Genomic DNA, 25,047 nt, shown 5'->3' with positions numbered 1-25,047 from the left:
AAAGAAAAACCCTTCAATGAAGAGGTGTGTCCACACTTTTGACTGGTACTCTATGTTTGCTTTACTATCAATGTGGGGACCAAAACCCCTAAAGCTAACCCCTAAAGCTAACCATAAACCTAACCGCTAACCCTAATTCTAATCCTAACCCTTAACCTGATGCCTAAGCCTAAAATAGCCTTTGTACTTTTGGGGGCAGGCGAAATGTCCCCACTTGTCCAAATTGTCCCTGCTTTAATGTAGTTTCTGACAGGTCAATCAGAAAGGCTGCTCTGAATGCTCATTTAACTTCATCAAGAAAGCATCAAATAATTAACTTTGTTTCCTATTCTACGGGCATAGTAGCCAGGTTGACAGTTGCCCGGCAATAGGCTACCTGTCATCAGCATCTGGCTCCGTGGAGCGTTCCTCATAGACGAGGTCATGCCCCAAACTATTTAGTAATATTCCATATTGCATTCTGTCTCTGTTGTTCATTCAGTTAAGCCTGTACTCGATTTAACAACTGTTGTGAGGACTTCTGGTCCCAAGAATAGTGAAGCCAAACACACACACACACTGACACACACACGCTGACACACACACACACACGCTGACACACACACACACTGACATACAGAAGGTTTCACAGTTGTGACACTAACCTATGAAGGACATGCTAGAGCCAGAGTTCACATTGAGACAGGAAGTTAAGGGTGAGAGGGGGCTGGGTCGGCCGGGACGAAGCATGAGGAGCCAATTGTCCATGTTATCCTGTTTCAGTTGGAGCGTCTGGTAAATGCACAATAGTCTTAACAGGAAACACATCACTAACATATGGTTGAGGCCCCTGAGTCCACGCTGATGTGCCTCTGGAAAGCTTGAAGTGGCCAAAGGCTAGAGTAGCACAAGTGGGTCTCTCACTGGGTAAAGCAAGAATACAATCATGTAGCCAGTGTGTGTACGTACAGTGGATGTGTGTGTTTGTGTGTGTTCTGTGTTTTCTCCCATTATGGGAGCCATATGGTCCATTTACTGCCCCTCCCTCTTTGTAATCTATCCAATCACTGCCCCTCCCTCTCTGTACTCTATCCAAGCACTGCCCCTCCCTCTCTGTACTCTATCCAATCACTGCCCCTCCCTCTCTGTACTCTATCCAATCACTGCCCCTCCTTCTCTGTACTCTATCCAGTTACTAGCACAACAACTCTCAATCCCAGCACATTGGTAAATATTTACAGTCTGGGCACAGAATAAAAAAGAGAGGGGGGAGAGAAGAAAAGAGAGGGGGGAGAAAGAGAAGAAAAGAGAGGAGGGGAGAAAGAGAAGAAAAGTGAGGGGGAGAAAGAGAAGAAAAGAGAGGGGGAGAGAAGAAAAGGGGAGGAAGAGAAGAAAAGAGAGGGGGGAGAAAAGAGAGGGGGAGAAAGAGATAAAGAGAGGGGGGAGAAAGAGAAGAAAAGCAAGGGGGGAGAAAGAGAAGAAAGGCGAGGAGGGAGAAAGAGAAGAAAAGAGAGGAGGGAGAAAGAGAAGAAAAGAGAGGAGGGAGAAAGAGAAGAAAAAAGAGGAGGGGAGAAGGAGAAGAAATTAAGGAGAGGAAAATAACAGATTAGTGCGCTGGTGGAATACATCTTCAGGTGTTAGCAGAGGGCCAGGAGGGAGAGACAATACACTGGGTCAGGTGTTAGCAGAGGGCCAGGAGGGAGAGACAATACACTGGGTCAGGTGTTAGCAGAGGGCCAGGAGGGAGAGACAATACACTGGGTCAGGTGTTAGCAGAGGGCCAGGAGGGAGAGACAATACACTGGACTGGAGGTCTAGGCTTCTATGCAGACTCTGGAGCATCAGCCTATTGGGGGAGAGAGTGGGGGAGGAGGGGTGGCAGGTGGGAGGACTGTGTATTCTAAAGCTCTGTTCAGAGAAGGCGGGTAGTAGGGTACTGGGGTGGTAGAGTACTGGGGTGGTAGGGTACTGGGTTGGTAGGGTACTGGGGTGGTAGAATACTGGGGTGGTAGGGTACTGGGGTGGTAGGGTACTGGGGTGGTAGGGTACTGAGGTGGTAGAGTACTGGGGTGGTAGGATACTGGGGTGGTAGGGTACTATGGTGGTAGGATACTGGGGTGGTAGGGTACTATGGTGGTAGGGTACTGGGGTGGTAGGGTACTGGGGTGGTAGGGTACTGGGGTGGTAGAATACTGGGGTGGTAGGATACTGGGGTGGTAGGGTACTATGGTGGTAGGATACTGGGGTGGTAGGGTACTGGGTGGTAGGGTACTGGGGTGGTAGGGTACTGGGGTGATAGGGTACTGGGGTGGTAGGGTACTGGGGTGGTAGGGTACTGGGGTGGTAGGGTACTGGGGTGGTAGGGTACTATGGTGGTAGGATACTGGGGTGGTAGGGTACTGGGGTGGTAGGGTACTGGGGTGGTCGGGTACTATGGTGGTAGGATACTGGGGTGGTAGGATCCTGGGGTGGTAGGGTACTGGGGTGGTAGGGTACTGGGGTGATAGGGTACTGAGGTGGTAGAGTACTGGGGTGGTAGGATACTGGGGTGATAGGGTACTATGGTGGTAGGATACTGGGGTGGTAGGATACTAGGGTGGTAGAATACTGGGGTGGTAGGGTACTGGGGTGGTAGGATACTGGGGTGGTAGGGTACTATGGTGGTAGGATACTGGGGTGGTAGGGTACTATGGTGGTAGGATACTGGGGTGGTAGGGTACTGGGGTGGTAGGGTCCTATGGTGGTAGGATACTGGGGTGGTAGGGTACTGGGGTGGTAGGATACTGGGGTGGTAGGGTACTATGGTGGTAGGATACTGGGGTGGTAGGGTACTATGGTGGTAGGGTACTGGGGTGGTAGGGTACTGGGGTGGTAGGATACTGGGGTGGTAGGGTACTATGGTGGTAGGATACTGGGGTGGTAGGGTACTATGGTGGGAGGATACTGGGGTGGTAGGGTACTGGGGTGGTAGGGTACTATGGTGGTAGGATACTGGGGTGGTAGGGTACTATGGTGGTAGGATACTGGGGTGGTAGGGTACTATGGTGGTAGGATACTGGGGTGGTAGGGTACTATGGTGGTAGGATACTGGGGTGGTAGGGTACTATGGTGGTAGGATACTGGGGTGGTAGGGTACTGGGGTGGTAGGGTACTGGGGTGGTAGGGTACTGGGGTGGTAGGGTACTGGGGCAACAGAATGATTATTCCAGTCCCAGACAGTGTTTGTGTGGACCATCTACTAAAGACCGGTCAGCCTGCTCTGCTGTACCTGGCTGCATGGGGTTAGGTAATGACCCCCAATATTCACAACACCTCAATGGGGCTACGGTAACACAGCCCTGATCAGAAGAGCGGTAGTTGTCCTTGTCCCAGATATTGAAGCTCCCAACATCCCTGCCCCTACCCTCCCCACCCTTAGCCTCACCCTTAGCCTCAACCATTATTACCACTATGTACCAAAGAAGACATTTGGGGGAGAGCAAATTTGTCAATTGGACAAAACAATCTGCATTGGATAGATATGTCTCCAGGCCTTTTAATAACTGAAGACAGAGAACAACAGCCCTCACCCTCTCTTCGTCACTCTCTCTCTCCCTCCCTTCATCACTCTCTCTCTCTCTCCCTCCCTTCATCACTCTCTCTCTCTCCCTCCCTTCATCACTCTCTCTCTCTCCCTCCCTTCGTCACTCTCTCTCTCTCCCTCCCTTCATCACTCTCTCTCTCTCTCCCTCCCTTCATCACTCTCTCTCTCTCCCTCCCTTCGTCACTCTCTCTCTCTCCCTCCCTTCATCACTCTCTCTCTCTCTCCATCACTCTCTCTCTCTCCCTCCCTTCGTCACTCTCTCTCTCTCCCTCCCTTCGTCACTCTCTCTCTCTCTCCCTCCCTTCATCACTCTCTCTCTCTCTCTCTCTCCCTTCATCTCTCTCTCCCTCCCTCCCTTCATCACGCTCTCTCTCTCTCTCTCTCTCCCTTCATCACTCTCTCTCTCCATCCCTCACTCCAATTCATTACAGTTTCATTCATTTCCTTTCTTTCTCTCCTTTCCTCCTCTCTGCTGCGGTGAATGGAAGGTCAAGGCTCAATCTGAAAAACACAAGGAAAAAGATGAGGAGGAGGAGTGCACAACCTCGAAGATCAAAGACTCTGTTCCATTGTGAGGCAGTACAATGGAAGCTGTAGCTGGGAGTGACTGGGGGGTGAGGAGGGTGAGGTGGGGGTCTGACCTCCCTGCTGGCCAACTGACAGCCCGTAGGGGGGGTGATTCATTGGGGGAAAGAGAGAGGGTGGTGGAAGCGGGTAATGCTGTACAGTACAGTACAGTTATGTCAGAGGAGACTCAGAAGAATATAGGACACTGACTGTATAGTTGTTATTTAGGTTGTCATTGTTAAATAAGAGTTTGTTCTTAACCTACTTTCCTAGTTAAATGAAGGTTAAATGAAGGTTAAATGAAGGTTAAATGAAAGGTGTAGGTCTACAGGATTCCATAGTGAAATGAAAGACTGATTCTCAAATCTTTCCTTCCATGTATGTATGTATGTATGTATGTATGTATGTATGTATGTATGTATGTATGTATGTATGTATGTACGTATGTACGTATGTACGTATGTATGTAAGGTCATAAAGCTCTCCAAGTCATTGATTGTGGCAAATATATGGTAATGATATGTGTCATCGCTTCTCTTTTTTTCTTTCTTCTTTCTATTCTTCTTTTTCTTGTTGTAGTAAAAACAAACATGCCATCCTTTGCATTAAAGCTGTGACATTCAATATCATCTCTTTATCAGAACAGGCCCTAGAGAGGTGTTGGCTGAGGCTGGGGTGGTTAGCTGGAGGCTGGGGGTGTTAGCTGAGGCTGGGGGGTGTTAGCTGAGGCTGAGCCTGGGGGTGTTAGCTGGAGGCTGGGGGTGTTAGCTGAGGCTGAGACTGGGGGTGTTAGCTGGAGGATGGGGGTGTTAGCTGAGGCTGGGGGTGTTAGCTGAGGCTGAGGCTGGGGGGTGTTAGCTGAGGCTGGGGGTGTTAGCTGAGGCTGAGTTTGGGGGGTGGTAGCTGGGGCTGGGGGGTGTTAGCTGGAGGCTGGGGGTGTTAGCTGAGGGTGAGGCTGGGGGGTGTTAGCTGGGGCTTGGGGGTGTTAGCTGGAGGCTGGGGGTGTTAGCTGAGTCTGAGGCTGGGGGGTGTTAGCTGGGGCTGGGGGGTGTTAGCTGGAGGCTGGGGGTGTTAGCTGGAGGCTGGGGGTGTTAGCTGAGGCTGAGGCTGGGGGTGTTAGCTGAGGCTGAGGCTGGGGGGTGTTAGCTGGGGCTGGGGGTGTTAGTTTAGGCTGGGGCTGGGGGGTGTTAGCTGAGGCTGGGGGGTGTTAGCTGGAGGCTGGGGGTGTTAGCTGAGGCTGGGGGTGTTAGCTGAGGCTGGGGCTGGGGGTGTTAGCTGGGGCTGGGGGTGTTAGTTTAGGCTGGGGCTGGGGGGTGTTAGCTGAGGCTGGGGCTGGGAGGTGTTAGCTGAGGCTGGGGGTGGGGTGTTAGCTGAGGCTGGGGCTGGGGGTGTTAGCTGGAGGCTGGGGCTGGGGGTGTTAACTGAGGCTGGGGGTGGGGTGTTAGCTGAGGCTGGGGGTGGGGTGTTAGCTGGGGCTGGGGGTGGGGTGTTAGCTGGGGCTGGGGCTGGGGGTGTTAGCTGGGGGATGGGGGTGTTAGCTGGGGCTGGGGGTGTTAGCTGAGGCTGGGGCTGGGAGGTGTTAGCTGAGGCTGGGGGTGGGGTGTTAGCTGGAGGATGGGGGTGTTAGCTGAGGCTGGGGGTGTTAGCTGAGGCTGAGTTTGGGGGTGGTAGCTGGGGCTGGGGGGTGTTAGCTGGAGGATGGGGGTGTTAGCTGAGGCTGGGGGTGTTAGCTGAGGCTGGGGGTGTTAGCTGAGGCTGAGGCTGGGGGGTGTTACCTGAGGCTGGGGGTGTTAGCTGGAGGATGGGGGTGTTAGCTGAGGCTGGGGGTGTTAGCTGAGGCTGAGGCTGGGGGGTGTTAGCTGGAGGCTGGGGGTGTTAGCTGGAGGCTGGGGGTGTTAGCTGAGGGTGAGGCTGGGGGGTGTTAGCTGGGGCTTGGGGGTGTTAGCTGGAGGCTGGGGGTGTTAGCTGAGGCTGAGGCTGGGGGGTGTTAGCTGGGGCTGGGGGGTGTTAGCTGGAGGCTGGGGGTGTTAGCTGGAGGCTGGGGGTGTTAGCTGAGGCTGAGGCTGGGGGTGTTAGCTGGAGGCTGGGGGTGTTAGCTGAGGCTGAGGCTGGGGGGTGTTAGCTGCGGCTGGGGGTGTTAGTTTAGGCTGGGGCTGGGGGGTGTTAGCTGAGGCTGGGAGGTGTTAGCTGGAGGCTGGGGGTGTTAGCTGAGGCTGAGGCTGGGGGGTGTTAGCTGGGGCTGGGGGTGTTAGTTTAGGCTGGGGCTGGGGGGTGTTAGCTGAGGCTGGGGCTGGGAGGTGTTAGCTGAGGCTGGGGGTGGGGTGTTAGCTGAGACTGGGGCTGGGGGTGTTAGCTGGGGCTGGGGCTGGGGGTGTTAGCTGAGGCTGGGGGTGGGGTGTTAGCTGAGGCTGGGGGTGGGGTGTTAGCTGGGGCTGGGGGTGGGGTGTTAGCTGGGGCTGGGGATGGGGGTGTTAGCTGGGGCTGGGGCTGGGGTGTTAGCTGGGGCTGGGGCTGGGGGTGTTAGCTGGGGCTGGGGGTGGGGTGTTAGCTGGGGCTGGGGTTGGGGGTGTTAGCTGGGGCTGGGGCTGGGAGGTGTTAGCTGAGGCTGGGGGTGGGGTGTTAGCTGGGGCTGAGACTGGGGGTGTTAGCTGGAGGATGGGGGTGTTAGCTGAGGCTGAGACTGGGGGTGTTAGCTGGAGGATGGGGGTGTTAGCTGAGGCTGGGGGTGTTAGCTGAGGCTGGGGGTGTTAGCTGAGGCTGAGGCTGGGGGGTGTTAGCTGAGGCTGGGGGTGTTAGCTGGAGGATGGGGGTGTTAGCTGAGGCTGGGGGTGGGGTGTTAGCTGGGGCTGGACCTGGGGGTGTTAGCTGGGGCTGGGGGTGGGGTGTTAGCTGGGGCTGGGGCTGGGGGTGTTAGCTGGGGCTGGTGGTGGGGTGTTAACTGAGGCTGGGGGTGGGGTGTTAGCTGGGGTTGGGGCTGGGGGTGTTAGCTGGGGCTGGGGGTGGGGTGTTAGCTGAGGCTGGGGGTGGGGTGTTAGCTGAGGCTGGGGGTTGGGTGTTAGCTGAGGCTGGGGGTGGGGTGTTAGCTGGGGCTGGGGGTGGGGGTGGGGTGTTAGCTGAGGCTGGGGGTGGGGTGTTTGATGGGCCTGGGGGTGGGGGTGTTAGCTGAGGCTGGGGGTGGGGGTGTGGTGTTAGCTGAGGCCTGGGATGTTAGCTGAGGCTGGGGGTGGGGGTGTTAGCTGAGGACTGGGATGTTAGCTGAGGCTGGGGGTGGGGGTGTTAGCTGAGGCTGAGTTTGGGGGTGGTAGCTGGGGCTGGGGGGTGTTAGCTGGAGGATGGGGGTGTTAGCTGAGGCTGGGGGTGTTAGCTGAGGCTGAGGCTGGGGGGTGTTACCTGAGGCTGGGGGTGTTAGCTGGAGGATGGGGGTGTTAGCTGAGGCTGGGGGTGTTAGCTGAGGCTGAGGCTGGGGGGTGTTAGCTGGAGGCTGGGGGTGTTAGCTGGAGGCTGGGGGTGTTAGCTGAGGGTGAGGCTGGGGGGTGTTAGCTGGGGCTTGGGGGTGTTAGCTGGAGGCTGGGGGTGTTAGCTGAGGCTGAGACTGGGGTGTGTTAGCTGGGGCTGGGGGGTGTTAGCTGGAGGCTGGCGGTGTTAGCTGGAGGCTGGGGGTGTTAGCTGAGGCTGAGGCTGGGGGTGTTAGCTGGAGGCTGGGGGTGTTAGCTGAGGCTGAGGCTGGGGGGTGTTAGCTGCGGCTGGGGGTGTTAGTTTAGGCTGGGGCTGGGGGGTGTTAGCTGAGGCTGGGAGGTGTTAGCTGGAGGCTGGGGGTGTTAGCTGAGGCTGAGGCTGGGGTGTGTTAGCTGGGGCTGGGGGTGTTAGTTTAGGCTGGGGCTGGGGGGTGTTAGCTGAGGCTGGGGCTGGGAGTTGTTAGCTGAGGCTGGGGGTGGGGTGTTAGCTGAGACTGGGGCTGGGGGTGTTAGCTGGGGCTGGGGCTGGGGGTGTTAGCTGAGGCTGGGGGTGGGGTGTTAGCTGAGGCTGGGGGTGGGGTGTTAGCTGGGGCTGGGGGTGGGGTGTTAGCTGGGGCTGGGGCTGGGGATGGGGGTGTTAGCTGGGGCTGGGGTGTTAGCTGGGGCTGGGGCTGGGGGTGTTAGCTGGGGCTGGGGGTGGGGTGTTAGCTGGGGCTGGGGTTGGGGGTGTTAGCTGGGGCTGGGGCTGGGAGGTGTTAGCTGAGGCTTGGGGTGGGGTGTTAGCTGGGGCTGAGACTGGGGGTGTTAGCTGGAGGATGGGGGTGTTAGCTGAGGCTGAGACTGGGGGTGTTAGCTGGAGGCTGGGGGTGTTAGCTGAGGCTGGGGGTGTTAGCTGAGGCTGGGGGTGTTAGCTGAGGCTGAGGCTGGGGGGTGTTATTTGAGGCTGGGGGTGTTAGCTGGAGGATGGGGGTGTTAGCTGAGGCTGGGGGTGGGGTGTTAGCTGAGGCTGGGGGTGGGGTGTTAGCTGGGGCTGGACCTGGGGGTGTTAGCTGGGGCTGGGGGTGGGGTGTTAGCTGGGGCTGGGGCTGGGCCTGGGGGTGTTAGCTGGGGCTGGTGGTGGGGTGTTAACTGAGGCTGGGGGTGGGGTGTTAGCTGAGGCTGGGGGTGGGGTGTTAGCTGAGGCTGGGGGTGGGGTGTTAGCTGGGGTTGGGGCTGGGGGTGTTAGCTGGGGGTGGGGTGTTAGCTGAGGCTGGGGGTGGGGTGTTAGCTGAGGCTGGGGGTTGGGTGTTAGCTGAGGCTGGGGGTGGGGTGTTAGCTGGGGCTGGGGGTGGGGGTGGGGTGTTAGCTGAGGCTGGGGGTGGGGTGTTTGATGGGCCTGGGGGTGGGGGTGTTAGCTGAGGCTGGGGGTGGGGGTGTGGTGTTAGCTGAGGCCTGGGATGTTAGCTGAGGCTGGGGGTGGGGGTGTTAGCTGAGGACTGGGATGTTAGCTGAGGCTGGGGGTGGGGGTGTTAGCTGAGGCTGGGGGTGGGGTGTTAGCTGGGTCTTGGGGTGGGGCTGTTGGCTGGGGCTGGGATGGTTAGCTGGGGCTGGATGTGTTAGCTGAGGCTGGGTGTGTTAGCTGAGGCTGGATGTGTTAGCTGAGGCTGTGTGTGGGGGTGTGAGCTGGGGCTGAGTTGTTAGCTGAGGCTGGGGCTGGGGTGTTAGCTGAGGCTGGGGGTGTAAGCTGAGTTAAATATGTGTCTCTATTATGGTCATACATTTGGCAGGAGGTTAGGATGTGTAAAAGGTTGCGTCAATCGAATCTGGTATCAGGATAAAATGTGATTCAGAGTCACCGAACATACTTTAAGTATTTTTATTTAACATAAGCGATAAATGGTAAATGCAATTTTCGTATATACGGGTTCACTGTATCACCACGCAGGGTAAAGCAGAGAACTGACTGAAATAGTACAGACATCTTCTTTTATACTGACAGGCCAACTCTAAAGTTGGAACTACATCTGTCACAGTAGAGGCTTAGCGTGGGTTAAACTTGCTAGCCTATCGGTGGTGCCCAGGCTGGTCCCAGCCTCACAGCACACAGGATCCAGATATCCGGAAGTGTTTGTTGTGAAGTTTGAGTTGAGTTGTCTGTGGCTACACTGCTCAGTTCCTGTTTTCTTGTTATTCAGCACTTTTCCATCTTGTCTCAACCTTCTGGTTAGCCCAGTCGACACCCCAGATTAACAACAGCTTTTCTGCAGTCACGCTATGCTTTGTGATTAACATGTCCTATTTCTATAAGGCATATATTTTTGTTAAAAAGAGAACAAAACCATCCTTCACAGATGTGGATCTCAGTTTCCACCTCATTTTGTGGGCAGTCTGCGCATAGCCTGTTTTCTCTTGAGAGCCAGGTCTGCCTACGGCGGCCTGCCTCTATAGCAAGGCCATGCTCACTGAGTCAGTACATAGTCAAAACTTTCCTTAAGTTTGGGTCAGTCACGGTGCTCAGGTATTCTGCCACTGTGAAGTCTCTGTTTAGGGGCAAATAGCATTACAGTTTGCTCTGTTTTTTTGTTAATTCTTTCCAATGTGTCAAGTAATTATATTTTTGTTTTCTCATGATTGTGTTGCTGTCCTGGGGCTATGTGAGGTCTGTTTCTCTCTTTCTCTCCTTCTCCACTATTAATCTGCTAGTTATTTACCAAATCCACAGAGGATCCTGGCCTAGCACCACTATGTTCCATTAACCTTTAACCTCTGTCCTAATGCAGAGCAGCGCTATGGGTACCGGAGCCAGAGACAGTGCCGGGGCAGGCAGGCGGCTAGACCAACCGGACAACTGTTTGTATGAGATGTGTATAACCCTGGCTGCCCGGGATCACGTTCCCTGGAGAGTTAGACAAAATCCACCTGGATAGACCACTGACAGCCCTGACTAAACCTGGTGAAGACATTTACCCCTGACAGTCCTGACTAACCCTGGAGAAGACATGGACCCCTGACAGTCCTGACTAACCCTGGTGAAGACATGGACCCCTGACAGTCCTGACTAACCCTGGTGAAGACATGGACCCCTGACAGTCCTGACTAACCCTGGTGAAGACATGGACCACTGGCAGTCCAGACTAACCCTGGTGAAGACATGGACCCCTGACAGTCCTGACTAACCCTGGTGAAGACATGGACCCCTGACAGTCCTGACTAACCCTGGTGAAGACATGGACCACTGACAGTCCAGACTAACCCTGGTGAAGACATGGACCCCTGACAGTCCTGACTAACCCTGGTGAAGACATGAACCCCTGACAGCCCTGACTAAACCTGGTGAAGACATTTACCCCTGACAGTCCTGACTAACCCTGGTGAAGACATGGACCACTGACAGCCCTGACTAACCCTGGTGAAGACATGGACCCCTGACAGTCCTGACTAACCCTGGTGAAGACATGGACCCCTGACAGCCCTGACTAACCCTGGTGAAGACATGGACCCCTGACAGTCCTGACTAACCCTGGTGAAGACATGGACCCCTGACAGCCCTGACTAACCCTGGTGAGGACATGGACCACTGACAGTCCTGACTAACCCTGGTGAAGACATGGACCACTGACAGTCCTGACTAACCCTGGTGAAGACATGGACCCCTGACAGCCCTGACTAACCCTGGTGAAGACATGGACCCCTGACAGTCCTGACTAACCCTGGTGAAGACATGGACCACTGACAGTCCTGACTAACCCTGGAGAAGACATGGACCACCGACAGTCCTGACTAACCCTGGTGAAGACATGGACCCCTGACAGTCCTGACTAACCCTGGAGAAGACATGGACCACTGACAGTCCTGACTAACCCTGGTGAAGACATGGACCACTGACAGTCCTGACCAACCCTGGTGAAGACATGGACCCCTGACAGTCCTGACTAACCCTGGTGAAGACATGGACCACTGACAGTCCTGACCAACCCTGGAAAAGACATGGACCCCTGACAGTCCTGACTAACCCTGGTGAAGACATGGACCACTGACAGTCCTGACTAACCCTGGTGAAGACATGGACCACTGACAGTCCTGACCAACCCTGGTGAAGACATGGACCAATGACAGTCCTGACTAACCCTGGTGAAGACATGGACCCCTGACAGTCCTGACTAACCCTGGTGAAGACATGGACCCCTGACAGTCCTGACTAACCCTGGTGAAGACATGGACCCCTGACAGTCCTGACTAACCCCTAACCCTGGTGAAGACATGGACCACTGACAGTCCTGACTAACCCTGGTGAAGACATGGACCCCTGACAGTCCTGACTAACCCTGGTGAAGACATGGACCGCTGACAGTCCTGACTAACCCTGGTGAAGACATGGACCCCTGACAGTCCTGACTAACCCTGGTGAAGACATGGACCCCTGACAGCCCTGACTAACCCTGGTGAAGACATGGACCACTGACAGTCCTGATTAACCCTGGTGAAGACATGGACCCCTGACAGCCCTGACTAACCCTGGTGAAGACATGGACCACTGACAGTCCTGACTAACTCTGGTGAAGACATGGACCCCTGACAGTCCTGACTAAACCTGGTGTAGACATGGACCACTGACAGTCCTGACTAACCCTGGTGACGACATGGACCCCTGACAGTCCTGACTAACCTTGGTGAAGACATGGACCCCTGACAGCCCTGACTAACCCTGGTGAAGACATGGACCACTGACAGTCCTGACTAACCCTGGTGAAGACATGGACCCCTGACAGTCCTGACTAAACCTGGTGTAGACATGGACCACTGACAGTCCTGACTAACCCTGGTGACGACATGGACCCCTGACAGTCCTGACTAACCTTGGTGAAGACATGGACCCCTGACAGTCCAGACTAACCCTGGTGTAGACATGGACCACTGACAGTCCTGACTAACCCTGGTGAAGACATGGACCACTGACAGTCCTGACTAACCCTGGTGAAGACATGGACCCCTGACAGTCCTGACTAAACCTGGTGTAGACATGGACCACTGACAGTCCTGACTAACCCTGGTGACGACATGGACCCCTGACAGTCCTGACTAACCCTGGTGAAGACATGGACCCCCCTCCAATGTCAACCCTACAAACCCCTCCATCTCTACATTGAGACATTCTATCTTCTATGTCAGAGGTACTCAAATCGTAAGTTATGATGTCCAGACCACTGCTGGTTTTCTGTTCCACCTAATTCAACCACCTGCTGTCCCATGTCTAAATCAATCCCTGATTAGAGGGGAACAATAACCAAAAGCTGTGGAACTGGCTTCGAGGTTTGAATTTGAGGGTTCTAGGTCAACTCTGCCGTCACCCTGTACAATGGATTTCAGATCTGAGCATCATTTTTTGTATTATACTTTAACCTGCAATGAAAAATCAGTCCCCATTCTCCATCTCAAATATGTATTGTGTTGCAGTAGCACACAGTCAACAGGAGTTGGCAGTGCATGCTAACCTAGACGTAGGATACATGATCCTATTGGAGAGAAGTATGCTTTCCTGCACCAGCAAATTCACATAGATAGTACAGTGCACCTTCAGCCCCTTTTCACCCTGTGTGACGGGCACACTCACAGACCAGCCCTACGTGCACACTCACAGACCAGCCCTACGTGCACACTCACAGACCACACATCTTCCATACTGGCTTTATAAGAGACGTTTAACGAAATGTACATTCAAAACTGGACATGAATGCAAGCACACACGCGCACGCGCACACACAGACAGACACGCACACACGCACGCGCACACACAGACACACACGCACACACACACACACACACACACACACACACACACACACACACACACACACACACACACACACACACACACACACACACACACACACACACACACACACACACACACACACACACACACACACACACGCACATGCTGAAGAGGACACTAATTTGCAATATAAGGAAGATGCAAACTGTTGCACTCTTGAAAACCACATGTAGTCTGACTCAGGTATGATTGGTCAGTTTCTGCTGTTGGCGCAAAAAACACTCTGCTAAAATAGCATGGAACTGGGAACTGCATTGTGAAATCCAAGAAGTTTCTCCATCATGAAGGAGTCTTTCACAATCAGGGAGAGATGAGTGTGTTATGACTAGCAGTGTGTGGTGTGTTAGGACTAGCAGTGTGTCGTGTGTTAGGACTAGCAGTGTGTGGTGTGTTAGGACTAGCAGTGTGTGGTGTGTTAGGATTAGCAGTGTGTGGTGTGTTAGGATTAGCAGTGTGTGGTGTGTTAGGATTAGCAGTGTGTGGTGTGTTAGGATTAGCAGTGTGTGGTGTGTTAGGATTAGCAGTGTGTGGTGTGTTAGGATTAGCAGTGTGTGGTGTGTTAGGATTAGCAGTGTGTGGTGTGTTAGGATTAGCAGTGTGTGGTGTGTTAGGATTAGCAGTGTGTGGTGTGTTAGGATTAGCAGTGTGTGGTGTGTTAGGATTAGCAGTGTGTGGTGTGTTAGGATTAGCAGTGTGTGGTGTGTTAGGATTAGCAGTGTGTGGTGTGTTAGGATTAGCAGTGTGTGGTGTGTTAGGATTAGCAGTGTGTGGTGTGTTAGGATTAGCAGTGTGTGGTGTGTTAGGACTAGCAGTGTGTGGTGTGTTAGGACTAGCAGTGTGTGGTGTGTTAGGATTAGCAGTGTGTGGTGTGTTAGGATTAGCAGTGTGTGGTGTGTTAGTGGGAGGATGGAAAAGGGTTCTTCCATCCATTCATTACAATCACATAACCACTGTCACTGTCTGTTTAGTCTGTTTACATGTCACAGCACAAATAGAACATGTCATTGAATTTCTACACTGGTGGATACATTTCATAGTGAAGGCCAGGGGATAATCAGAACAGAGATGGTAGGCCAGGGGATAATCAGAACAGAGATGGTAGGCCAGGGGAGAATCAGAACAGAGATGGTAGACCAGGGGATAATCAGAACAGAGATGGTAGACCAGGGGATAATCAGAACAGAGATGGTAGGCACGGGGATAATCAGAACAGAGATGGTAGGCAAGGGGATAATCAGAACAGAGATGGTAGACCAGGGGATAATCAGAACAGAGATGGTAGACCAGGGGATAATCAGAACAGAGATGGTAGGCCAGGGGATAATCAGAACAGAGATGGTAGACCAGGGGATAATCAGAACAGAGATGGTAGACCAGGGGATAATCAGAACAGAGATGGTAGGCCAGGGGAGAATCAGAACAGAGATGGTAGACCAGGGGATAATCAGAACAGAGATGGTAGACCAGGGGATAATCAGAACAGAGATGGTAGGCACGGGGATAATCAGAACAGAGATGGTAGACCAGGGGATAATCAGAACAGAGATGGTAGGCCAGGGGAGAATCAGAACAGATATGGTAGGCCAGGGGAGAATCAGAACAGAGATGGCAGGCCAGAGATGGCAGGCCAGGGGAGAATCAGAACAGAGATGGTAGACCAGGGGAGAATCAGAACAGAGATGTCAGGCCAGGGGAGAATTAGAACAGAGATGTCAGGCCAGGGGAGAATTAGAACAGATATGGCCAACACTTGAACCTGTGCATATTTTAGACAGTGAGATCTTAGTCTCACTGTCTGTCAGGACACCCTTTCAGCATTGAGCAGAGGAGAGAACAGAGAGAGAAAGAGGGTTGGGGGGAGAGAGACATAGAGACATAGAGAGATAGAGAGAGGGGAGAGAGAGAGGGGAGAGAGAGAGACACACACACACGAACACACAGAGACAGAGACCTCAGTGTGCCATCACAGCAGCAAGATTTGTGACCTGTTGCCACAAGAAAAGGGCAACCAGTGAAGAACAAACACCATTGTAAATACAACCCATATTTATGCTTATTTATTTTCCCTTTTGTACTTCAACCATTTGTACATCGTTACAACACTGTATATATACATAATATGACATTTGAAATATCTTTATTTTTATGAGACAGAGACAGAGACAGAGACAGAGAGAGAGAGAGAGAGAGAGAGAGAGAGAGAGAGAGAGAGAGAGAGAGAGAGAGAGAGAGAGAGAGAGAGAGAGAGAGAGAGAGAGAGAGAGAGAGAGAGAGAGAGAGAGAGAGAGAGAGAGAGAGAGAGAGAGATATAGATATGGTCTAGAGAGAGAACATATTGAAATGTTGAAACCCATAGACTGCCCTCCAACATCATTTACCAGCATTACATGAAAAGCCCCCTTGTCATGACACAGCTTTAACACAAAGCATTACACAAACGTCATTCATCCATACCATTTTAAACCCATGCCACATCACACAACAACTGCACCGAACGGCCCTCAGCCACGCAACAGCACGACCAGGCCCATCCATTGAACAGGACGATTACAATGCAATCAATTTAACAGAACCGCACAACGCTATGCAACCATACCATAAGAACTGTTTCTGACAATATACAGACATTAAACAGTGGGAAATGTTTCTGCCTGTCTGGGAGACATACTCTCCAAAGTCTCCAATGGTTCGAGGATTATGATTATGGATGGTCCATTTTTGGTCAAGCAGCTTGTGGTTTCATTATGGTCAAGCAGCTTGTGGTCTCATTATGGTCAAGCAGCTTGTGGTCTCATTATGGTCAAGCAGCTTGTGGTCTCATTATGGTAAAGCAGCTTGTGGTCTCATTATGGTCAAGCAGCTTGTGGTCTCATTATGGTCAAGCAGCTTGTGGTCTCATTATGGTCAAGCAGCTTGTGGTCTCATTATGGTCAAGCAGCTTGTGGTTTCATTATGGTCAAGCAGCTTGTGGTCTCATTATGGTCAAGCAGCTTGTGGTCTCATTATGGTCAAGCAGCTTGTGGTCTCATTATGGTCAAGCAGCTTGTGGTCTCATTATGGTCAAGCAGCTTGTGGTCTCATTATGGTCAAGCAGCTTGTGGTCTCATTATGGTCAAGCAGCTTGTGGTCTCATTATGGTCAAGCAGCTTGTGGTCTCATTATGGTCAAGCAGCTTGTGGTCTCATTATGATCAAGCAGCTTGTGGTCTCATTATGGTCAAGCAGCTTTTCCTCCAGATCCTGAGTCTGGATGTCTCCACCAGTATAGCGGACTCAGGTGTTGAGAAGGACACAAACTTCCTGTAACTGTGTGTACAATTAGAAAACAGAAACAGTGTTTGGGCTTCAATGAAGAGTACTGGATATAGTTGGATATTAAGGTGTGAAAAACCCCCACACATAATAGAGGGAATAGAAAAACCTGCGTATCAAACTAACCCAGGAAACGATAAGAAACCAAAGATTCATGGAGGCTTACAGTACCATAGATTGGATGAACAGACCGTTGTAGCTTATGGTCAGGCAGGCTGGCAGACAGCTCTCACGTCCACCTCATCACACAGTCAACCCTGTTATCACTAAGAGGAACTGTGATCCGTCTTGTATTTAAAAGGCTTGTGGAGATGGGGGTGTTACAAATTTGTCTGGATGATATGTTTACGAAAAGCTGTGTTCCAGTCAGGTCGTAACCATCTCATTCAGACTCGTAAATAATTGGATCAGAGAGTCTGCTCCAGATGTTGATGCTCTGCTCTGCTCCAGATGTTGATGCTCTGCTCTGCTCCAGATGTTGATGCTCTGCTCTGCTCCAGATGTTGATGCTCTGGTCCAGATGTTGATGCTCTGCTCTGCTCCAGATGTTGATGCTCTGCTCTGCTCTGCTCCAGATGTTGATGCTCTGGTCCAGATGTGTTGATGCTCCACACCAGATGTTGATGCTCCACACCAGATGTTGATGCTCCACACCAGATGTTGATGCTCTGGTCCAGATGTTGATGCTCTGGTCCAGATGTTGATGCTCTGGTCCAGATGTTGATGCTCTGGTTCAGATGTTGATGCTCTGGTCCAGATGTTGATGCTCTGGTCCAGATGTTGATGCTCTGGTTCAGATGTTGATGCTCTAGTCCAGATGTTGATGCTCTAGTCCAGATGTTGATGCTCTAGTCCAGAGGTTGATGCTCTGCTCCAGATGTTGCTGCTGGGGAGGATACCATCTAACCCCTCTTCCCAACTTTCCAAGAGTGTGTACATACACAAATGCACACGCACGGACTCAAGCACACACACAAACACACACATCATATATCCTACATCTATTCCTACTTAACATCATATATCCTACAACTTTTTTTATTTGTGTTTTTTTATTTCACCTTTATTTAACCAGGTAGGCCAGTTGAGAGCAAGTTCTCATTTACAACTGCGACCTGGCCAAGATAAAGCAAAGCAGTGTGACACAAACAACAACACAGAGTTACACATGGAATAAACAAACATACAGTCAATAACACAATAGAAAAGTCTAAATACAGGCAATAAATAGGCCATAGTGGCAAAATAATTTCAATATAGCAATTAAACACTGGAATGGTAGATGTGCAGAAGATGAATGTGCAAGTAGAGATACTTAGGAGCAAGATAAATAAATAATTACAGTATGGAGATGAGGTAGTTGGATGGGCTGTTTACAGATGGGCTATGTACAGGTGCAGTGATCTGTGAGCTGCTCTGACAGCTGGTGCTTAAAGCTAGTGAGGGAGATATGAGTCTCTAGCTTCAGTGATTTTTGCAGTTCATTCCAATCATTTGCAGCAGAGAACTGGAAGGATAGGCCACCAAAGGAGGAATTGGCTTTGGGGGTGACCAGTGAGATATACCTGCTTGTCACGAATTCCGCCGAAGTCGGTTCCTCTCCTTGTTCGGGAAGCGTCACCGGTCTTCTAGCCATCGCCGATCCACCTTTAATTTTCTATTTGTTTTGTCTTGTTTCCCCACACACCTGGTTTACATTTCCCTCATTACTTGTCGTGTATTTAACCCTCTGTTCCCCCCATGTCTGTGTGGGAAATTGTTTACTGTCAAGGTTGGCACGCGTCTGGCTGGTTTGCGCCGGGTTTTGTTTTATTACCCGTGCTTTGTGGCAGCCGATACTTTGTACTTGGGTTTTTGTACTTTGTGCTGCCTCACTTGTTCGTTGGACATATGTTTTGTGACGCGGTTGCGTTCTGTGCAAATGATTGCCTCAGTAAAGTGCTTTGTCCACTCATCTCTGCTCTCCCGCGCCTGACTTCTATGCACCAGCTACACTCACCCCTTGACACTGCTGGAGCGCGTGCTACGAGTGGGTGCTGCTATGGTGACCAGTGAGCGGAGGCTATTTTATAGATTACTATTTTATAGATGACATCATCCTCGACATCAAGTCGAGGATCGGCAGGATGGTCAGTTTTATGAGGGTAAGTTTGGCAGCATGAGTGAAGGATGCTTTGTTGCGAAATAGGAAGCCGATTCTAGATTTAATTTTGGATTGGAGATGCTTAACGTAGGTCTGGAAGGAGAGTTTACAGTCCAACCAGACACCTAGGTATTTGTAGTTGTCCACATATTCTAAGTCAGAGCCGTCCAGAGTAGTGATGCTGGACGGGCGGGCAGGTGCAGGCAGTGAACGATTGAATAGCATGCATTTAGTTTCACTTGCATTTAAGAGCAGTTGGATGCCACGGAAGGAGAGTTGTGTGGCATTGAAGCTCATCTGAAGGTTTGTTAACACAGTGTCCAAAGAGGGGCCAGAAGTATACAGAATAGTGTCGTAGAGCGTTGGACTAGTAACCAGAAGGTTGCAAAATCGAATCCCCGAGCTGAAAAGGTAAAAAATCTGTCGTTCTGCCCCTGAACAAGGCAGTTAACCCGCTGTTCCTAGGCCGTCATTGAAAATAGGAATTTGTTCTTAACTGACTTGCCTAATTAAATAAAGGAAAAATAAAATAAAAATGTATTATGACAAGAGAGGTTATAAAAGACAGATGTGACAGTAAAACTTCAAATATGCCCTGTGTTGGGTTAGAAATAGAAATATATTATCTCCATCATTTAATATGAGTACATGTTTAGTCAGACTGTGTGAAAGAAAAGTTTATGTAAAGACTCATAACTTATTTTTGCTTGTCTAAATGTTCACTATATTCATTTGATAAAAGACAAAACTTAATTGGCGATTTTTCTCATATTTCAGAATAGAAACCAACCCAATAACCCTGTGTACAACATCCAGTCAATAACAACAACCATATTGTAAACAATCTCATTACTCCCAATCCATTCATTCCAGATTGATAGTCCTCTGAAAAACTTTACTAGAGTGATTATATTACCCAATAACACACCACCACCAGATAAGAGACATACGTAATAAGTGAAGATAAACAGTGCTTGTTTTTATGAGTCTAATAGTCAACTTCCTGTAAAGTGCCTGAAGTCACTCCATTGTCCTAAATCTAAATCTAACTCTACGAGTTAAGGCTGAGACCACTCATTCACTCCGCCCTTTTAACTATGTTGATTAACAACAAACTCTGTCCGACCGTAGCCAGGCGACGGGTCCAGCACGCTCTCCAACCTGAAGAGCAGCACGTATATAGGAAACGACTCGGGTCGGGAGAAATCAGATCCATCTATGGGGAATAGACCAAAATAAACCTCTCTATTCTCCCATATCGGGCCTTGTATAAATAAGATATCACCGCAGGCAACCTGCACCATGCAAGAAGGCCAATTCAGTCCTGTAAACATCAACCAACAGAGTTCTGGAAGTGCGGGCTGGGCTAGCACTCAGGAGGGGAGAGACGAAAGGAGGAGGAGGAGGATGAGGGGGAGGGGGAAGGAGGAGGGGGGAGGGGGGAGAGAGGGGAAGTAGGAGGGGGGAGAGAGGGGAAGGAGGAGGGGGGGGAGAGGGGAAGGAGGAGGAGGGGGGATAGAGAGGAAGGAGGAGTAGGGGGAGAGGGAGTAGTTGGGAGTGGGTAGTGGGGAGGTAGGAAGCAGATAATTGGGGGGGGGGGGCGGTTAGGGAGGCATGGAGGCAGGGAGGAGGAGGAAGGGGAACAAGGAGGGGAGCTGTGAGAGGAGAAGGGAAAGGAGCTGGTAGCAGGGCAGGGAGCAGGAGGAGAATGGATGAGAGGGCAGAAGGGGAGCAGGGAGGACAGGGGAGTAAGGGGAGAGGAGAGCAGGGATGTGAAGTTCTGTACTGGACTTTATAATTAAATCACTTTTCATAGAGGATTATATGTCCACACACAGCCCCCTCTCCGCTTCCTCCCCCTCCTCTTCTCTTCCTCCTCTTCTCTACCTCCCCCCTCCTCTTCCTCCCCCCTCCTCTCTCCTCCCCCCTCCCCTTCCTCTCCTCTTCCTTTTCTCTTCCTCCCCCCTCCTCTTCTCTTCTCTTCCTCCCCTCCTCCTCTCCTATGAAAATAAACAGAGCCAGGGCAGAAATAGCTCAGTTTAAGCACCACTACAGGAAATTATCTAGGCTTGTTGGTATAATTTGTGACATTATTTTCTTAACATTTTCATTTTAGTTAGCCCAAGCCTCAGACCCATTCAACATCCTCCTCTGCCCAGCCCCCTTCAGCTTACCCCTAGGTTTGCTGCCAAACCTAGTTAACATTCAAGAAATAATAAGTGACATACAATATACAACAAGTAGTAGTGAGTTATACTGAACTGAACCGCTGTGACCTTTAGAGTAGCTACAGAATCAACAACATGTTGCAAGGGGGTTTAATGAACCTCATAACAGTCTAGCTTGTTGTTTTCCAGTAGTTTGTTTTGACCTGTTTATGTCATTAACAGGTTCCCAGAGGAAGTAGTGTGGAGGACTATTTAAACCCACTTAGTCTGGCCCTTCCCGTAATGTAATGTAACCTTCACAGACTAACCGAACATGGGAGACCAAACCAGACTGTGCTATGAGGGGTAAAAATGCTCTGGGCATGGGCCTGAGTGGTCCAGGTGGACTTTGGTTTCTGGTCCTGCATCATAGGAAACAAAGCTTCAGCTGTCGTTGTGATTTCGCCAGTTTACATGTTCATGGCTGCTGTGTAAACACACCTTAACCCCGGGTGAGTATGGGTAGCACCATTGTTTTGCACCAACCTGGTCCCAGATCTGTTTGTGCTGTCTTGCCAACTCTGATGCGGACATTGACATGCAAAATAACCAAACACGAGGAGTTGTCAAGACAACATAAACAGATCTAGAATCAGAATGGTGTTGCACCAGGAGACGGAGCAGGGAGGGAGACGAGGGAGACGAGGGAGACGAGGGAGACGAGGGAGACGAGGGAGACGAGGGAGACGAGGGATACACAGAGCTGCTGCTGTCCCCAGCAAACTCTTCAACCGATTCCGTCTCTCTCACTCTAATAACCCTGAGTTACAAGACTTACTTGGGTCTGAGAATAGGAAGTCTGATGACATCACAGTACGATTGTCTTTGGGCATTACGGTTGACTGTACGGTTGTCTGTACGGTTGTCTGTACGGTTGTCTGTACGGTTGTCTGTACGGTTGTCTGTGCGGTTGACTGTACGGTTGTCTGTACGGTTGACTGTACGGTTGTCTGTACGGTTGACTGTACGGTTGTCTGTACGGTTGACTGTACGGTTGTCTGTACGGTTGACTGTACGGTTGTCTGTACGGTTGACTGTACGGTTGTCTGTACGGTTGACTGTACGGTTGTCTGTACGGTTGTCTGTACGGTTGTCTGTAGGGTTGTCTGTGCGGTTGTCTGTACGGTTGTCTGTACGGTTGACTGTACGGTTGTCTGTACGGTTGACTGTACGGTTGTCTGTACGGTTGACTGTACGGTTGTCTGTACGGTTGACTGTACGGTTGTCTGTACGGTTGACTGTACGGTTGTCTGTACGGTTGACTGTACGGTTGTCTGTACGGTTGTCTGTACGGTTGTCTGTACGGTTGTCTGTACGGTTGTCTGTGCGGTTGACTGTACGGTTGTCTGTACGGTTGACTGTACGGTTGTCTGTGCGGTTGACTGTACGGTTGTCTGTACGGTTGACTGTACGGTTGTCTGTACGGTTGACTGTACGGTTGTCTGTACGGTTGACTGTACGGTTGTCTGTACGGTTGACTGTACGGTTGTCTGTACGGTTGACTGTACGGTTGTCTGTACGGTTGTCTGTACGGTTGTCTGTACGGTTGTCTGTACGGTTGTCTGTGCGGTTGACTGTACGGTTGTCTGTACGGTTGACTGTACGGTTGTCTGTGCGGTTGACTGTACGGTTGTCTGTACGGTTGACTGTACGGTTGTCTGTACGGTTGACTGTACGGTTGTCTGTACGGTTGACTGTACGGTTGTCTGTACGGTTGACTGTACGGTTGTCTGTACGGTTGACTGTACGGTTGTCTGTACGGTTGTTTGTACGGTTGTCTGTACGGTTGTCTGTAGGGTTGTCTGTGCGGTTGTCTGTACGGTTGACTGTACGGTTGTCTGTACGGTTGACTGTACGGTTGTCTGTACGGTTGACTGTACGGTTGACTGTACGGTTGTCTGTACGGTTGTCTGTACGGTTGTCTGTACGGTTGTCTGTGCGGTTGTCTGTACGGTTGTCTGTACGGTTGTCTGTACGGTTGACTGTACGGTTGTCTGTACGGTTGACTGTACGGTTGTCTGTACGGTTGTCTGTACGGTTGTCTGTACGGTTGTCTGTAGGGTTGTCTGTACGGTTGTCTGTACGGTTGTCTGTACGGTTGACTGTACGGTTGTCTGTACGGTTGTCTGTACGGTTGTCTGTACGGTTGTCTGTACGGTTGTCTGTACGGTTGACTGTAGGGTTGTCTGTACGGTTGTCTGTACGGTTGTCTGTACGGTTGTCTGTACGGTTGACTGTACGGTTGTCTGTACGGTTGTCTGTACGGTTGACTGTACGGTTGTCTGTACGGTTGTCTGTACGGTTGTCTGTGCGGTTGTCTGTACGGTTGTCTGTACGGTTGTCTGTGCGGTTGTCTGTACGGTTGTCTGTGCGGTTGTCTGTGCGGTTGTCTGTACGGTTGTCTGTGCGGTTGTCTGTACGGTTGTCTGTACGGTTGTCTGTAGGGTTGTCTGTGCGGTTGTCTGTACGGTTGTCTGTACGGTTGTCTGTACGGTTGTCTGTGCGGTTGTCTGTACGGTTGTCTGTACGGTTGTCTGTACGGTTGTCTGTACGGTTGTCTGTACGGTTGTCTGTACGGTTGTCATTGGAGCAATACAACAGCAGCAGTGATGTTCTGTAGCATCTTTCCATTTATTTCAGGATGAAAGGCCCTTGTTACAGTAAAGAAACCAAGGCACATTCACATAATATTTTTCTGCTGTCTTTTTGTGTACACAGCTGACTGCTGTGTGGGCGTGCATGCGTTAGGCATCTGTGCTGCTCTGAGCTGTGCTTGCATTTATACATTATGTACATAAACAGTCAGAGACATCAACGAGTGGGGAACATCTCACCTCCTCTTCTTGTTCCACATACAGTACAGAAGCATCAGCACTCTCCGTGTGCCTTGAAACCGCTCTGGTTTCAAAGGCACATACAGAAACTCTGGTGGGTGAGATGGACAGGTGTCTGCTGCAAAGGACACCAGATACACTTGGAACATCCTACACCCAACATCCTGTCCCCACTTCTGGTTGACACACACACACACGCACACACACACACACACATTCACACACATGCATACAGGCATGCAGGCACGCACACACATGTACGCACACACACACACACATGTACGCACACATACGCACTTGTGCACACAATCCCTTTACCCGTGGATTTGAGGGAACACTCAGTGTTTAGCAACAATGGTTAGGCTTCAGTTTAACATTTATTGGGAGGAATCTTGCCCTGGAGGCAGATCTGAGCGATTTCCACTAGATGGGCCAGCTGCAAAGTACACAATTGGCTATATATATTTATGAAATTCGTTTTTTTAGTCTTCATTTAAGGTTAGGCATAAGGTTTAAGGCATGAGGTTAGCAGTGTGGTTAAGGTCAGGGTTATTTTTAAATCAGATTTTATTACTTTGTGGTGGTCCCAGGTGGTGACTCCCTGGCAGAGCTCACCAGTACATGAGTCATCCCAACAAATGACAACCTGCTGTAAGGCTACTGGGTAATAGATGTTGGTTATTGTACTTCCCCTTACCTAATTAAAGCCTGTGGTCCTATATATCATATCGTATGTGGGTCGCTGCTGCTTTACAATGTAGGTCAGCAGTATGTTTAGCGGCAGTGGTTACCGGATAACAGATTTCATTTATTGTACTTTCCCTTACCTAATTCTAGCCTGTGGTGCTATAACACCAATATTACACAAATGTACTGATCACTTCATCTCATTAATACGCAGATGATATTTTATTATATCTAGAGAATGTATCTCAATCGCTCCCAAACACATTGAAGATCATAGATACGTTCAGCTTCATATCAAGTTATAAAATGTATCAACCCAATCAGCCCTACTGCCTCTCTATTGATACCCAATCAAATTAAGACATTTACACAGAGGGAAAGATGTAGGAGGACTGTCCGTACCAAACTTTAAATTGTATTTCCAGGCACTAGAGGTGGTCTTCACTGATATATCCCTTAAACAATGTAA

The 25,047-nt window shown here is 50.8% G+C and overlaps 1 protein-coding gene across 1 annotated transcript; it reads right to left on the bottom strand.

Moving 5' to 3' along the window:
* Window positions 1-5,419: 5,419 nt before the first annotated feature.
* On the bottom strand, window positions 5,420-23,688 carry LOC139563503 (myb-like protein D). The gene is made up of 2 exons (XM_071382214.1): window positions 21,906-23,688; window positions 5,420-5,736 (listed from the first exon to the last, which is right to left on the bottom strand). The coding sequence occupies exons 1-2, from the start codon at window positions 23,686-23,688 to the stop codon at window positions 5,420-5,422; spliced, it is 2,100 nt and encodes a 699-aa protein (XP_071238315.1).
* Window positions 23,689-25,047: the final 1,359 nt, after the last annotated feature.

The sequence above is a fragment of the Salvelinus alpinus genome, chromosome 34, assembly GCF_045679555.1.
Source record: "Salvelinus alpinus chromosome 34, SLU_Salpinus.1, whole genome shotgun sequence".
Lineage (NCBI taxonomy): Eukaryota > Metazoa > Chordata > Actinopteri > Salmoniformes > Salmonidae > Salvelinus > Salvelinus alpinus.
The sequence above is the reverse complement of the archived record's forward strand: the minus strand, read 5'-3'. Positions and strand labels throughout refer to the sequence as shown.

What these genes read in the sequence shown, in the direction of transcription:
- LOC139563503 (XM_071382214.1), bottom strand. Translation starts at nt 23,688, where the DNA reads ATGGAAAGATGCTACAGAACATCACTGCTGCTGTTGTATTGCTCCAAT. An exon ending in AGACAACCGTACAGACAACC is followed by an intron (nt 5,737 to 21,905) that starts GTACAGTCAACC and finishes CCCATCCTCCAG; the next exon opens with CTAACACCCCACCCCCAGCC.